Below are 16,291 nucleotides of genomic sequence, written 5' to 3' on the forward strand. Positions count from 1 at the left end.
TTAGGCCCTGATGCAGATTATTTACAAATAGTGTGAGGGCCAACATCTTTGATGCTGAAAATGATTTTAGAACATTAAGAACAAATATCGGGGTGCCTGGCTGACTCAGTTGGCAGAGCATGCGATTCTTGATCTTGGGGTTGTAAGTTTGAGCCCCAGGTTGGGGGTAGAGATTACTTAAAAATAAAATCTTTTTCTTTTTTAAAAGAACAAATATCATGCTCTACTTTACCAAGACAAAATACAGGTCTTGTTTATAATTTATCTTTAAAATATTACCATCTGGGAATAAACAAAATAGATCTTTCAAATGCCAATATGGTTGAGGACCAGTTTTAAGTAAATCTATGTTAACCAGGTAAATTTATAATGTTCTTTCACTGTAAAAAAAATAAATAAATAAAACTTCCTGTGCTCGCTTTAGCAGCACATATACTACAACTGGAACGATACAGAGAAGATTAGCATGGCCCCTGCGCAAGGATGACATGCAAATTCGTGAAGCGTTCCATTAAAAAAATAAAAGTAAAATAAATATAACGTCTTCAGATTAAAAGGAAAAGAAGATGTCGTAATTTTGGTCAAATCTTTAGCAAAAAGAATTGAACTTTATTTTTTATTTTTAATTTTTTTAGATTTTATTTATTTACTTGAGACAGAGAGAATGAGAGAGAGAGAGCACATGAGAGGGGGGAGGGTCAGAGGGAGAAGCAGACTCCCTGCCGAGCAGGGAGCCCGATGCGGGACTCGATCCCGGGACTCCAGGATCATGACCTGAGCCGAAGGCAGTCGCTTAACCAACTGAGCCACCCAGGCGCCCAAGAATTGAACTTTTATACAACATACTGACGTACACGAAGCATGAAGCACAAATTTTACTATTATACCCTCAACAGGGGCTTTACTTTTATTTAAATGTTTTTCTCTAATTATCTCTTTATTAAGATTCTGAAATTAAGATTCATGGTGTAGTTGCTTGTTTAGGGTTTCCAGATTAACTCGAAATTAACCCTGGAAACCACTCTGTGGATACTGTTATACTTTGGGTATACCTTTATCATACTATCACATACTTACTTGTGTGTCTGTGCATGAGACTGCGAGCTTTCTGAAAACAGTAAATGTGGCTTGAAAAATCTGTCTCCCTAGTGCCCACCTAGGGCTTGATACTTAGTAGGCATTCAGTAAATGTTTGCTGAATAAATAAGTTCACGAATATAGGTCTGAGAAGACTGTGGGAAAATGACATTTTCTCTTGTATTATTTAACAGAATTCAGATTTGTATTTCATAAAAACCTGCCACTCTGTACTCTAAGAAAGTCATAAAATTGTGACACACAAGCACAAGGGGCAGGAAGAGGATCTAAAAATGGCTTTTATCGGACGATGAGAAGCTTTTTTATAGACTCCCACACTTTTTATGCTGTGGAGAAGGGATCAACAAACCCACCATCTCTCTTTGGTTTCTGTTCATTTCAAAATTATTAAATTATTGCATACGCAGTTGTCGCTATCGAAAACTGGGGCTAGAGGAAGGGAAAAAGATGGACAAAGTTATCTTTACTGGGGAGGATAGCTACTAGGGAGAAAAAAATGACTAGAACACAGAGGACAAAGATGCTACTGTAGAGAGGTGGTTTGTATGACTGCTCTGTTTGAGAAACATTACCTTCGTATGTTAATTTACTTTTACTTTGCCAAATATGACTTGAAGAGTCAAAGAACCCACCTCTCTCTTCAGCAAAAATAATAGGAAAGGCCACCGAAGCAAGTGAAAATTAAGCTGGAACATCCTATCCCCTCAGGGCAGCTTTTTTTTTTTCTCCCACAAAAATGGTGAAAGCCGTTCTTTTTTTAAAGAAGGGGGGGGGGGGGGGGGGGGGAGAACACTGACGAATAGGAAAAAGGCCAAATAAAGCTTTAGGAGTTAGGATAGAATGATTTTTTAAAATAATCTCTAAAAGAGGGCCATGATGACTAGAGTTCATTAGGCATACCTAAAAGAACAAACTGATTAGCGAACACTTTAATATATTAAGGTCTTATGATCTGTATTAATAGAAGGCAGGAGCAGGCAAAGACAACTGATTTTAGACCTAAAATAAAAGCATACCTTTTCACTGGCAGATTAAAAGAACAGACTTTGTTGGTTAGAACACTATTAAGATCTGTTTGCTGCGGCTACATCCACAATGATTTTAAGGAGTAGGGCAGAGGCTCAGAAGTAGGCTAGGTAACAGCGGAAAACCTAATTTGGGTTAGGAGTTTGTTCTGGAGTCCTTTGGGAAAAATCGAGAATTGAGGCGTATGTAGAGTTGTGTCCTATATAAGTTCACCTTCATTTTAGTTCACAAAACATTTATTGAGTACTTACTATGTGACAGACACTGTGCTGGGTGGTAGGAGAAGAGAGATGTCCTTGAGGAGCTAACAGTCTAGAGATATGGTGATATTCTCATTATTGGAAAAAGCAGCGTGGCAACATTAGCAAGGGGAAAAGTGCTTCAAGTTTATTTTTTCTGAATACACTTTTAGACTTACCACGTCATTTTTACTCAAAAGGGAGATTAGATTAGGGTCCCTTCAGGGCCTGGGAAAGACCAGAATAGAGGCGAGGACTGGAGAAAAAGAAGTAACCTGAAATTCTGATGCCAAAGGAAAATTTTCAGTGTCCCACCACATTTTTGGGGTCTTGATCTGTGATAGAACTGTCCTGCTAAAATCAGGGCATCTTTATTCTGGATGCAGAGCAGTTAATTTCAAGTCACACTCTTAACTGGTTGCACATGGCCTTTAAAAGTAAGTTTACTTCTTATATAAAATGGTAATCTGTTTCATATCTATGATTTAACTAATTTAGGATAATGTCTGCTTGATTGCAACAATCAAGATGGAGTGCCAAGAAAATCTCCCACCCTTATTCTTATATTTTGGTATTTATTAAGCATGTTCTTACTGTCTGGAGTATAATTATTGGGGAAGTGCTATTTAATTTAAACCATAAAGACAATACTTAAGATTATTTAACCCTTTTAATCCATATGTTCAATGAACCAAAATAGCATGATGTTTAGTCTCTGGCAATTCATTCATTCCTTGTGTTTTTTGTTCGTTCGTCCATTCATTCATTCATTCCATAGTTATTTACTATGCTATGTAGTTATTTACTGTGCTATGCCAGGCACTGTTCAGGTGTTAAGATGTAGTGTGGAACAAGGCAGGCATAGTCTTTGCCTTAATGAAATTTACACTCTACTAATGAAATAATATAAACAAATTAATACATAATATAATATTAGATGGTGGCAAGTATTAAAAAGAAAATAAAATAGGATAATGAGATAATGGGTAGAACACTGGTTGTAGTATGATAATTTAGTGATATATAGGCTTTTCTAAGATTCTGGTCACAGACCCATGCAAAACTGGTAAATGTTTTATAAAACAATATTGATTGCTTTCTTTAAAAATAATCTTTGTTGGGGCACCTGGGTGGCTCAGTCGGTTAAGCGTCTGCCTTCGGCTCAGGTCATGATCCCAGGGTCCTGGGATCAAGCCCTGCATCGGGCTCCCTGCTCGGCGGGAAGCCTGCTTCTCCCTCTCCCATTCCCCCTGCTGTGTTCCCTCTCTCACTGTGTCTCTCTGTGTCAAATAAATAAATAAAATCTAAAAAAAAAAAAAAAAAAAAAAAATCTTTGTTGTCACAAGTTATGGTAGACTCAGAAATGCACCACCTAGATCCGCCTCTAAGAAAAGACTTGCTGCCAGAATGCTGGCAGTCCATTTAGGGGCGGTCTTGGCTGCAGAGAGCAGCCTTGAGCAAGTTCACACCCTTCCCAGGTTGCTCATATTCAGTGACTGGTCTGGGTGAGGGTAACAAGGCCCAGCTCTTCTGGCTCAGTTTGGACAACTCTGAAGGGTCATTTTAGCCCCACAGCTCCCTTAGGGGTTGGCTGAGGCGGTTGTTAGGTCTGCTATTTCACTTCAACTTCGCCCTCCGCCTAATGCTGCTTCCTTCTCTCTTCCACAGGTGTTGATCCCAAAGGAAACTCCTAAAAAACAAATTGCTGCTTGAAACTGTTTCAGCTCTGCTTCCCAGAGAATCTACCCTATGACCTAAATGTTACCTGCACCTACATGTAATATAATGTCACCGCTATGCCATCTGCATGAAGAAGGAGGGACTGATCAGAACAGTGGCTTTTAGGGGTGTCTGGGTGGCTCAGTCGTTAAGCGTCTGCCTTTGGCTCAGGTTGTGTTCCCCGGGTCCTGGGATGGAGCCCTACATCAGGCCTCCCTGCTCAGTGGGAGGCCTGCTTCTCCCTCTCCCACTCCCCCTGCTTCTCCCTCTCCCAGTCCCCCTGCTTGTGTTCCCTCACTCGCTGTGTCTCTCTCTGTCAAGTGAATAAATAAAATCTTAAAAACAACAACAACAACAGTGGTTTTTAGAAAAATCTCCCTTTTTAAGTGAAATCTTAAGTGAAATCCAAACACATAATGTAAGAGATAAAAGCCGGCCTTGTCCTGGGGGAGGTATGGATGAGGCTTGTTCCTGAGGCACCTTTCTACAAAACAGCTTGAAAGTCACATGAGAGATCTGCTTCTCTAAAGGTTACAGGAATAGTGGTGCCTGGGTGGCTCAGTCGTTAAGTGTCTGCATTCGGCTCAGGTCATGATCCCAGGGTCCTGGGATTGAGCCCCGCATGGGGATCCCTGCTCAGCGGGGAGCCTGCTTCTCCCTCTGCCTGCTCCCCCTGCTTGTGCTCTCTCTCTCTCTGTCAAATAAATAAATAAAATCTTAAAAAAAAAAGATTACAGGAATAGAAACACAGAATTTAAGGGCTGGAAGGGATCTCTGAAACCATACAGAACTCCTAATTTTACAGATGGAGAAACAGGCCCAGAGAGGTTTGTGATTTGCCTAAAGTAAAATAACACTAACAGTGGCAGACAGAACTATAAACTTGTGTCCTCATTCCTATGATCCATTATATAAAATTTTCTATTGAGAGCTTAAGATCCTATTTCATTTATGTTCCCAAGTGGAAAACTTTTAGGAAGTCAAGCATACCAACAAATATGAAGTTTCTGAATAATTTTTGTATTTCTGTTGAATGATAAATTTTTAAGCCCAGGTATAGGATTTAAATGGGTCTCATGAAGAGATACCATATTTAACATTCAGTTTTCACATATAACATATTCTACTTTTATTGCCTGCCTACATTCCCCCCTTTTTTTTATTGTGGTGAAATATATATAAATTAACCATCTTAATTATTTTTAAGTATACAGTTCAGGGCTATTAAATAGACTTATAATGTTGTGCAACCATCACCCCCATCCATCCTCGTAACTCTTTCATCTTGTACAACTGAAACTTGTCCCCATTAAACAACTCTCCATTTCTTCCCTCTCCTCAGCCTCTGGCAGCCACCATGCTACTTTCCATCTTTATGATTTTAGCTACTCTAAATACCTCATATAAGTGGAATCGTACAGTATTTGTCTTTTTGTTACCGGCATATTTCACTCCTCATGATTTATCCATGTTGTAGTGTATGTCAGAAATTCTTTTCCTTTTTAAGGCTGAATAATATTCCATTGCACATATATACTATATTTTGCTTATCCATTCATCCATCAATGGACATTTGGGTTGCTTCCAAATTTTAGCGATTATAATTAATGCTGTTATGAACACAGTTGTACAAATATTTCCTTGAGACCCTACTTTAAATTTTTGAGGGTATATATCCAGAAGTGGAAGTGCTGGATCATGTGGCAATTCTATTTTTAATTTTTTTGAGGAACTACCATACTGTTTTCCACAGCAGCTATACCATTTTATATCCCTATCAACAGTGTACAAGGGTTCCGATTTTTACACATCCTTGCCAACTCTTGTCATTTTTTTGTTTTTTTGATAGTAGCCATCCTAATGGGCATGAGGTGGTATCTTACTGTAGTTTTGATTTGCATTTCTTTAGTGATTGATGATATTGAGCATCTTTTCATGTGCTTATTGGTTATTTGTTTATCTTCTTTGGAGAAATGTCTATTCAAGTCCTTTGCTCATTTTCGATTTGGGTTGGTCATTTTTTGGTTGTTGAGTTTTAGGAGCTTGCTCTCTATTTTGAATATCAATCCCTTATTAGATATGCAAATATTAGATATGCAAATATGATCTGCAAATATTTGGTCCCATTCTGTGTGTTGCTTTTGGTTAGCCTGCTTATATTTTCAGTTCAATTAATTCATTCAGTTCTATTCACAAGTGTTTTTCAATTTTCTTTCATCACATTTCCTCTATATATTTATTCCATAATAAAATAGAAATACATTATATAACTTAAATTCTTCCTGACAAACATTTTATATGGATCAAATACAAGACCATCTATTTCAGAATATAAATTAATATCTATTCTTTTTTTAAAAACAAGATTTATGGGTGCCTGGGTGGCTCAGTTGGTTAAGCGACTGCCTTCGGCTCAGGTCATGATCCTGGAGTCCCTGGATCGAGTCCCGCATCGGGCTCCCTGCTCGGCAGGGAGTCTGCTTCTCCCTCTGACCCTCCCGACCCTCCCCTCTCTCATGCTCTCTGTCTGTCTGTCTCTCTCAAATAAATAAATAAAATCTTTAAAAAAAAAAAAAACAAGATTTATTTTGAGAGAGGGAGAGAGAACATGGGTGGGGAGGGGCAGAGGGAGAGAGAAACTTAAGTGCTGAGTGGGGAGCCTGATGCAGGGTTCAATGTGGGGTTCGAGCTCACGACCCTGAGATCATGAGCTGAGCAGAAACCAAGAGTTGGTCGCTTAACCAAATGTGCCACCCAGGTGCCCCATATATTAACATCTATTCTTTAAGTGATTACATGCAAGAGAAAAAAGTATTGAAAAACCTCTATTATCACAAGACAGGTCTGTACCATCACACACCAAAATTAGAATTAAAATCTCCAGTGAGTTCAAGACTAGGGTTTTCCTTCTTGTTGACTGTGCCAGTGGTATCTTTCTTCTAATTCTGTTCTCATTTGAGGGGTCCTGGAGTAAAAAGATCCAGTGGAATTAGTTTTCTTTTGATCCCTATACCCATGGAACTCCAGAGGTAATAGAAAGGAAAGAGCCAGATTTGTCAGGATCCATGACAGCTACTTCCAAAAAGAAAGCCCAGCAAAACCTTCTTTTCTACCTTTCAAATATAGGATCACTTGCCCATGTTTAAAGAAGGCTGGCTGCCAATGCTGAACTCTTAGCAGATTTCTGCATCTGTATGCTATAACTCCTTTACTCAAAATGCTTCCATGGCTTTCTGATAACTTGGTCCTTGCTGTCTCTCTAGATTCCATTCACTCTTCACACTGCTCACCAAGCTCTAACTTCTCTGACCTTTCCCCTCTTCCTTGAACATACAAAGTTCTTTTTGTCTCAGGGCTTTTGCGCTTACTTTCTGATTCATCCCCATCTCTCACCCCAGGTTAGCTAACGTCTACTTCTCTGTGAAGTTTTAGCTTAAACGTTACTTCACTGGGTAGGCTTTCCACGACTCCCTGATAGATTAAATACTCCTTTTACCCAGAGCAGAATTTTCATAATCACATGATATAGTTAATTGTACAATTATTTTCCTAATCTCCCCCATAGAGAATAAGTTTCATGAAAGTGTTATGTGTGTTTTATTTCCTACATATCCACAGGACCTACCATAGTTCCTGGCACGTAGTAGAAGTCCTCACCAATTTTTGTTGAATAAATGAATAAGTTAATCCGTTCAGAAAATAAATGTGTATCCCTCCACTACTTATGACCAGGGACCAATATATTTTCTCCTGCCCTTCATCCTTACCTGTTCAATTTCCTCTTTGTCCCAAGGAAAATGCACCAATTGAAGTTTAAGTGAAAAAAATTCTTAAACATGCTCTATCACTGAAATTAGCATTTATTAAAACAAGTACATATATACCTTACAAGAAAAAATAAAGAGATTCTTTCATATAATTCTACACTATGGACTGCTTACCTAAAGTCACTCAAAACATTTTTGGGACTTCATCCAAAGAATTATTGGTAATTCTGTATAAAACTCATTTTTTTTTTAAAAAGATTTTGTTTATTTATTTGACAGAGAGAGACACAGCGAGAGAGGGACACGAGCAGGAGGGAGTGGGAGAGGGAGAAGCAGGCTTCCGGCAGAGCAGGGAGCCCGATGTGGGGCTCGATCCCAGGACCCTGGGATCATGACCTGAGCCAAAGGCAGACGCTTAATGACTGAGCCACCCAGGTGCCCCTGTATAATACTCATCTTACAGAAAATGCTCTGCAAGAAACTTTAAGACTTTTTTTTTTCTTTTTTTTTCATGAAGTACTTCAACTTATAAACCATGATAGGTCTGTATGAAAGGAGGATTTTTTTTTTTTTTAGATTTACTTATTTGAGAGACAGAGGGGGGAGGACAGGGAGAGGGAAAGAGAGTCTTTTATTTTTTTTTTTTAAAGATTTTATTTATTTATTTGACAAAGAGAGAGAGTTAGTGAGAGCAGGGATACAAGTGGGAGAGTGGGAGAGGGAGAAGCAGGCTTCCCGCGGAGCAGGGAGCCCGATGCGGAGCTCGATCCCAGGACCCTGGGATCATGACCCGAGCCGAAGGCAGACGCCCAACGACTGAGCCACCCAGGCGCCCTGGGGAAGAGAGTCTTAAGCAGACTCTGCACTGAGCACAGAGCCAGATGCAGGGCTCGATCCCACGACCTGAGCCAAAACCAAGAGCTGGACTCAACCAACTGTGCCACCCAGGCACCCCAGGAGGATCTTTAATTGAAAAACCAAAGTAAAAATTAAAAATAGAATCATTCATTCAAAAGTCAGAATATTTAAGCTGACAGAGCTAGTTTTAGAATAAATCTAAGACCAACAGAAAAGAGTAGAAACTGTTTCTAAAACAAGTGATATCTTGGGAATATACATTAAGAAACATACTTCTGAGAGCATACTTCTAAATGGGCACAACCAACGGGTTATATTCAGGAAGGTGTTAAGATTACAGTATTAAAAGTTGTTGGTTTAGAGAGGCATTTTATCAATTTCTTTGACTTGAAGATTTACAGATTTATTTATTTTTATTTACTGATGATGGTTGACATCAGAGTAGCAGGAGAGAAAGATGAAGAAATAGGCCCAGCTATAGCTTTGCATAGTCTCTTGTTATCTTTTTACTACAAGAAAACTTTCGGGGCGCCTGGGTGGCTCAGTTGTTAAGCGTCTGCCTTCGGCTCAGGTCATGATCCCAGGGTCCTGGGATCGAGCCCCGCATTGGGCTCCCTGCTCAGCGGGAAGCCTGCTTCTCCCCCTCCCGCTCCCCCTGCTTGTGTTCCCTCTCTTGCTGTGTCTCTCTCTGTCAAATAAATAAATAAATAATCTTTAAAAAAAAAAAAAAGAAAGAAAACTTTCAAGTGCTAGGTCTAGTCCCATACTGCAGTTGTAGAAAGGTACCACTGAAACGTCTGGATGCCAAGTGGCCTGAGCTTCCTTCACTACATTGACAAAGCCGAGAGCTGCGAAGGGTACCACGGAACCTACCTTCTTGGGCATAACAGAGGAACTGGAATTTATAGTGCTTTCGTCATCGTGCATCAGGACAGGTTCAGAGCTGTTCTCATCCATGACCTCCTGCATGCTGTTCACACTGCTGCTCTGGCTGCCTGTGCTCACAGATACGCTTGGGATGGAATGGTTGCTGCCCAGGCTGTCCATTTCCCTGATCAGGCCGGTTCCATGTTCGCTGTCCTAGAAAAATGGGGCATGGGGGTTAAAAGAGATGACTGGAGATAAAGTGCCAATCCATTGACTGAGCTATTAAGCACACTCAATTCTGCAGTGCCAAGTTGCTTTTCTGCCAAATCTGCAAAGATAAACTTTTTATGTAGTGACTCCACTATTCCCCCACCATTTTCAGACGTCTCAGATTCACTTCTCTGCCTTCCTCAGGGGCCATTCTGGACATGGGTCATAAGGCTCCAAATGCTGCTAGCCCAGGGCTTTCCCCTGTCATATGCAACCATCATATTATTGTATTGCTATTCAGTAAGCAGAAATTGGGCCAGGTTTGTAAGAGACTTTCAGGAACATCAAGGTGATAGAGAAAGATTGTAGGTAAATGAACAGGTGACCTCTGGGATATTTACAAATAGGGCAGAGGTCGTCTGAAACTACAATAGAGTTAAAAGAGTTTTCAGAGATTTGGCAAGCAATATGTTCCTCTGCAAATCATTACTGAGTAACTTCATGTCTAAGCAGGGATATTAATTCTACTGTCCTGGACAGGTAATTAAATTCTGCCTCCCTCAAGCAATTCTATCATGCTTACCTCTGTAATCGTATTAAATATATCTGTTAAATAATACTGGTATTCATCACTGCTAGTCCAAAGACTACTATTTGAGAAGTGGTAAAATAATCAGAATATGTAATTTACCCATCACAGTGGGATATCTTTTGATATAAGATTAAATAATATAATTAAAGCTACTTAGTTAAAAAAAAATCATATTTTCAAAGAACCGTACTGTATGTATATATCTTTAATGAATTGTTACTTAGCCATGGCACTCTAAGGAATCACTGGCATAAGTAATTTGGGTAATTTAAAATGGTAGATAATACATTATATATATATATATATTTTAAGATTTTATTTATTTATTTGAGAGATAGAGAATGAGAGAGAGCACATGAGAGGGGGGAGGGCCAGAGGGAGAAGCAGACTCCCCGCCGAGCAGGGAGCCCGATGCGGGACTCGATCCAGGGACTCCAGGATCATGACCTGAGCCGAAGGCAGTCGCTTAACCAACTGAGCCACCCAGGCGCCCCAATACATTATATTTTTAACAGATTTATTTTCCCAATTAAAGGGGATCATTTGTAAATGTACAATCGAGATTTTTTTTAAAGATTTTATTTTATAGTCCAATTCAGTTTTCTGAATTTCTTTTTTATAATTATTGATAATTTTTTTCTTTTATATAAAAAGGTAAAATAAAATTCATTGTTCATTCCTTTCCTCTTTTTTATCTAGTTTTAGAGGAGTCCTTTCTTTTGTTCAAAGCTCTAATACTCCTATCCCATGCATTTCCTGAGATCCTACTTCTTTTTTTTTTAATTTTATTTTATTATGCTATGTTAGTCACCGTACATTACATCATTAGTTTTTGATGTAGTGTTCCATGATTCATTGTTTGCATGTAATACCCAGTGCTCCATGTAATACGTGCCCTCCTTAATACCCATTACCGGGCTAACCCATCCCCTACCCCTCTCCCCTCTAAAACCCTCAGTTTGTTTCTCAGAGTCCATAGTCTCTCATGGTTCATCTCCCCCTCCGATTTCCCCCCCCTATTTTTCCCTTCCTAGTATCTTCTTCTTTTTTTTTTTAACATATAATGTATTATTTGTTTCAGAGGTACAGGTCTGTGATTCATCAGTCTTACACAATTCACAGTGCTCACCATAGCACATACCCTCCCCACTGTCCATCACCCAGCCACCCCATTCCTCCCACCCCCCACCACTCCAGCAACCCTCAGCTTGTTTCCTAAGATTAAGAGTCTCTTATGGTTTGTCTCCCTCTCTGGTTTCATCTTGTTTCATTTTTTTCCTCCCTTCCCCTATGACCCTCTGTCTTGTTTCTCAAATTCCTTATATCAGTGAGATCATATGATACTTGTCTTTCTCTCACTGACTTATTTCACTTAGCATAATACCCTCTAGTTCCATCCATGTCATTGCAAATGGCAAGATTTCGGTTTTTTTGATGGCTGCATAATATTCCATTGTATATATACACCACATCTTCTTCATCCATTCATCTGTTGATGGACATCTTGGCTCTTTCCATAGTTTGACTATTGTAGACAATGCTGCTATAAACATTGGGGTGCACGTACCCCTTCGGATCACTACATTTGTATCTTTGGGGTAAATACCCAGTAGTGCAATTGCTGGGTCATAGGGTAGCTCTATTTTCAACTTTTTGAGGAACCTCCATACTGTCTTCCAGAGTGGCTGCACCAGCTTGCATTCCCACCAACAGTGTAGGAGGGTTCCCTTCTCTCCGCATCCTCGCCAACATCTGTCGTTTCCTGACTTGTTAATTTTAGCCATTCTGACTGGTGTGAGGTGATATCTCATTGAGGTTTTGATTTGTATTTCCCTGATGCCGAGTGGTGTAGAACAATTTCTCATATGTCTGTTGGCCATTTGGATGTCTTCTTTGCAGAAATGTCTGTTCATGTCTTCTGCCCATTTCTTGATTAGATTATTTATTCTTTGGGTGTTGAGTTTGATAAGTTCCTTATGGATTTTGGCTGAGATCCTACTTCTTTAACTACATCTGTCTCATCTAATTTCAATGTTTCTGTCCTGGCTTCTTCCACTCTGCCTATAAATATGAAGAGACCTGCCCCATACTTACAGACCTCTCTCCATACTGCCCTTTGTCCCTTTTCCTTCTTATCCAAATTTATGAATCTTAAAAATAACCAGCTTTCACTGTCTCTACTTTCTCACTTCCCATTTATTCTACAAACCCACAGTTATCTATTATTCATCCTAACTACTCCTGTAAAGCTGCTTTTATGAAGGTCATCAAGAATGCCCTGCTTGTAAAACCCAGTTAACATTTGGGGGGGGGGGGCGGGGTCCTTGTCTAACTTGACCTCTCTGTGGCATCTGATGATACTGGCTGCTCCGTCCTTGAAGTTGTGGACTGCTGAACATCTGTGATGTTTGTTTCCTCGGGTCCCTCATATGGCATGGCCCTCTTCCCATTCTACATTCAACGCCTGATTCATTACCATTTTAATGCTCTTGACTCCCAGCCAACCACCCTTTACCCAGACCTCTTTCTTATGTCCTGGGTTTGAATTTTCCAACCAACTGCCAGACGTCACCATTCAGGTGTCCCAACTGTCATTACCCTTACCTCAACCAATCCTTCTTAAGTTATTTGAATGAGAAAACACAAAGTCACCTCTCCTTTGAAAACTCCCATCTGTATACTATGTCGGCAGCATATGATGCCAGGACCTTAACCTCAACAGGTATCAAACTGAAATCATTCGAAACCTACTCTTTCTCCTTGGTTCTTTTTCTCTGTTCTTTGTATTGACATACCCTAGTCACCTGGGTTAAAATGCTCAGAGTCACCTTAAACTCCTCTTCACCTGTCACTGTCACTTTCAATGAGAAGCACTGTATTATCAAATCTACCTCTACAGTGTTTCTCAGAAGTGTTCCTTTCCCCCCATCCCCATTGACATTGCCCTTATTACCTCTCGCATGGACTATTATACAGAATGTGACACATTCCAGTCTGTCGTAATACACTCTGTTGCCAGGATAATCTTCCTAAAGCACAGCACTCTCCTGAGCCTAAAATGTCCTATGCCTGTCTCTCAGAAACCACCCACATCATATCCTGCACATAAACTTCACTAATCCCCCCCCAGCAGGCTTATTTTCTCCCCACTATGGACCCCTGCATGGTGACACACCTCAATAGCATTTTTCATATTTTGTCTTATATAAGAGTTATTTTATGAATGTCTCTTTTGTCAACTCTGCATGATTCTTGAGGCCCAAAGCACCAATTACATTTTTATCACCAAAAGTGGTTTTCCTAGTGCCCAGTCCAGAACTTTCCCATGTAGTAGGCACCCCATCAGTGCCTACCAAATAAACTGAACCTACTTCTTCATCCTCCTGTGACTCATTTAAGGGTCCATTTCGCGTCTCTTGGAAAAGGATTTTTTTCATTTTTCGGTACTGTAGGTTATCTAATTCGCGAACAGCATCTTTTGTCCTCTGTATGAGGTCAATTAGGACACGTATTGGCCGGTCTCGTCGAACAAAATCGTGCTGATTGAGGGAGGAGAAATAAACAGAAACTGAAAATGAGAAAACAGATTTTGGGGGGCAAGATTTACATTATAAAAGTAAATAGACATAAAATAGGCCTATTGATTTTGCAGAAATAATAAGATATGACTCATTTCATATAGCCTCTCATTTTACATAAATCTTATAAAGAGATAACTATGTTTTTATCTTCTTCCTCAAGCCCCATTTTTTGGACTTCGTCCTAGAGTTTACTTGAGAATTCCTGAGGTTACTTTAACATATAAGTAATAATGACTAGTAGCTTAGAGGCTTGTAACTTTCAAATCCGAAAGATTTGAATATACATAACAAGTAGAAGCAATGCAGAGTTATAGATATTATTGTCATAATTTGCCTCAATCCTCCTACCCACCCTACCCTACCCTGTTGAAACAGACTTGTATATATTTTGTTTTCTTGTGGTCATTCTAGTGTATGCTTGAAAATACGGCAGTTACTCAATTTATTTAGAGGTCATAATTCTGGCAACTTCATTTTGCCTTTACAGAGCTGTACAACCAGAAATAAGGGAAAAGGGCCTTTGAGGAGTGAAAGTAACTGCCCCAAAGTCCTTAAACTTTTCCTGGTATAAATGGCCCTCACTTTCAATATTATCAGTGATCTCTACACATATTCTGGTTCCCTGGTTTCTTAGCCTGTATCAGTTTAGAAAGAGGGAATAGAAGTGGGAGAAGAGAGGATGGAGAGCTATTAGAACTAGAGTTATTTGTTGTAAAAAGAACTGTCCTATGAAAGTTTTCAGGCAGCATGGCAGTCAAGAAAAAGACAGGAAAATCCATGACTAACACACCTACCAACCAACCACATAAAAATGAACAAAGGTTTGTGGGCTATTTTGCAAAGGGGAAAATGCTCCTCATGCAGTCTTTTTATACTCCAAGAGTTGATGAAACACTACTGTTTCTGAGCCACCAAGAAGTGAAATTATGTTCATTATGCTTTCTTTAAGAAGGCACAGAAGTACATCATGTATTTTGACAAGATTACGCAGAAAATGATCAAAAGTGGGAGGAGGAATTTTTTTTTTTTTTTAAAGGAAAAGTTAGTTATGTGGAAAATTCACTTATGTGAAATCATACTTTGAAGATATTGGGAAAATGGGATACAATGTGGTAGGCCTTGGATGATGGAATGGATTTCATTTCTTCATAAGTTAAACAGCTATAAAAGAGGAGTAGGGCCACTGTGAGAAAAACATGCACATGTCTTGTGGTTCTTCATCCTGACTTTGCTGTCAGGGGAATTGTGGCTTTTGCTCCTGGTTTTATAAAATATCTCTTCCTCTGCAGAGTCCTTTCTGAAAATGAAACACTATTCCCGGAAGTGAGTGCAGCCTGAATAGTACCAGATGAGCATGAAAGGGAGAAAGTAAATTATTTTGCTCCTCTAGTACTTGTGATTATATAAGAGCAAACTGGTTTTCAGTGAACTTCAAGCTATAACTCAGGATCAGTGAATTTTAGAGCAAGAATAGCTCTTAGAAATTCTTTTATTTTCAAGGTGTGGAAATTCAGGCATGGAGAGGTTAAGTGATTTACACAGTCAAATAGTGGAAGAGCTACGCCTGTAACCCACGTTTCCTCATTTGGTGTTTGTTTTCTGGTGGTCTACCACTGCTGTTATCTTTCTAAGACATAGATTTGATTGTGTCACTCATTGTGACAGACACTGGTGTCCCATTCATCTCCCATTCCAACCTCTTTTCCTTGCCTTCATTTATTGTAAGCACTAGAAAGTAAAGAGTTGAACTCCAGCCTTTTTTGGAGTTACAGATAACAGTATGACTGAGTTCTGGTGAGATACTATAGAGGCAGAAGTCCTTGAGGAAAGTTTTGTTTTCTAGAATAAAAAGGCAAAGCACCTGAAGAAAAGGTGTTTCCCACTCTGCCCTTCCTCCTTTTTCCCTCTTGGGATAAACACTTGAGTCCTGGAGATGCAGGAGCAATTTTGTGACCAAGAAGATAAAAGCCACATACTGAGGATAATAAAGTAGGAAGATAGAAGGAGCTTGGATCCATGATGACATTGTTGAGCTGCTTATTGCTCTGGACTGCTTATAACATCTCCTTCCTCAACGCCCTGGACTTCTTATTGCACAAGATAATTAAACCCGTACCTGTTTAAGCCTTCTAAAACTGATACACTCAACGTCTTAAACACATGCCTCCATGATGAAATTTGGCCTTTTACAGCCAGGTTCGTGGGTGTATTTCTATGTTCAAATCTAGTCACTCCTAATCCTCTTTCCCATCCAATGCATATAGTACATTCTAGATAGTTCTTGACTCATGCCATGTGTTTCACACCTACATGCCTTTGCTTATGTTCTTTCTG

At 39.6% G+C, this 16,291-nt stretch overlaps 1 protein-coding gene and 1 non-coding gene across 2 annotated transcripts in view; one reads left to right on the forward strand and one right to left on the reverse strand.

Moving 5' to 3' along the window:
• The window catches only part of TAOK3 (TAO kinase 3), a 182,981-nt gene that overhangs the window by 35,597 nt on the left and 131,093 nt on the right, over nt 1-16,291 (reverse strand). The window contains exons 12-13 of the mRNA XM_035017101.1: nt 13,748-13,915; nt 9,581-9,787 (exon numbers count right to left, since the gene is read on the reverse strand). Of these exons, the coding sequence (XP_034872992.1) occupies nt 9,581-9,787; nt 13,748-13,915 (375 nt within the window). The remainder of the gene's footprint in view (nt 1-9,580; nt 9,788-13,747; nt 13,916-16,291) is intronic.
• Nucleotides 412-518, forward strand: LOC118018711. The gene has a single exon (XR_004681461.1). It is a non-coding gene; the product is annotated as a U6 spliceosomal RNA (small nuclear RNA).

This window comes from Mirounga leonina, unplaced genomic scaffold (genome assembly GCF_011800145.1).
Source record: "Mirounga leonina isolate KUSES-001 unplaced genomic scaffold, KU_Mleo_1.0 Mir_171, whole genome shotgun sequence".
Taxonomy (NCBI): domain Eukaryota; kingdom Metazoa; phylum Chordata; class Mammalia; order Carnivora; family Phocidae; genus Mirounga; species Mirounga leonina.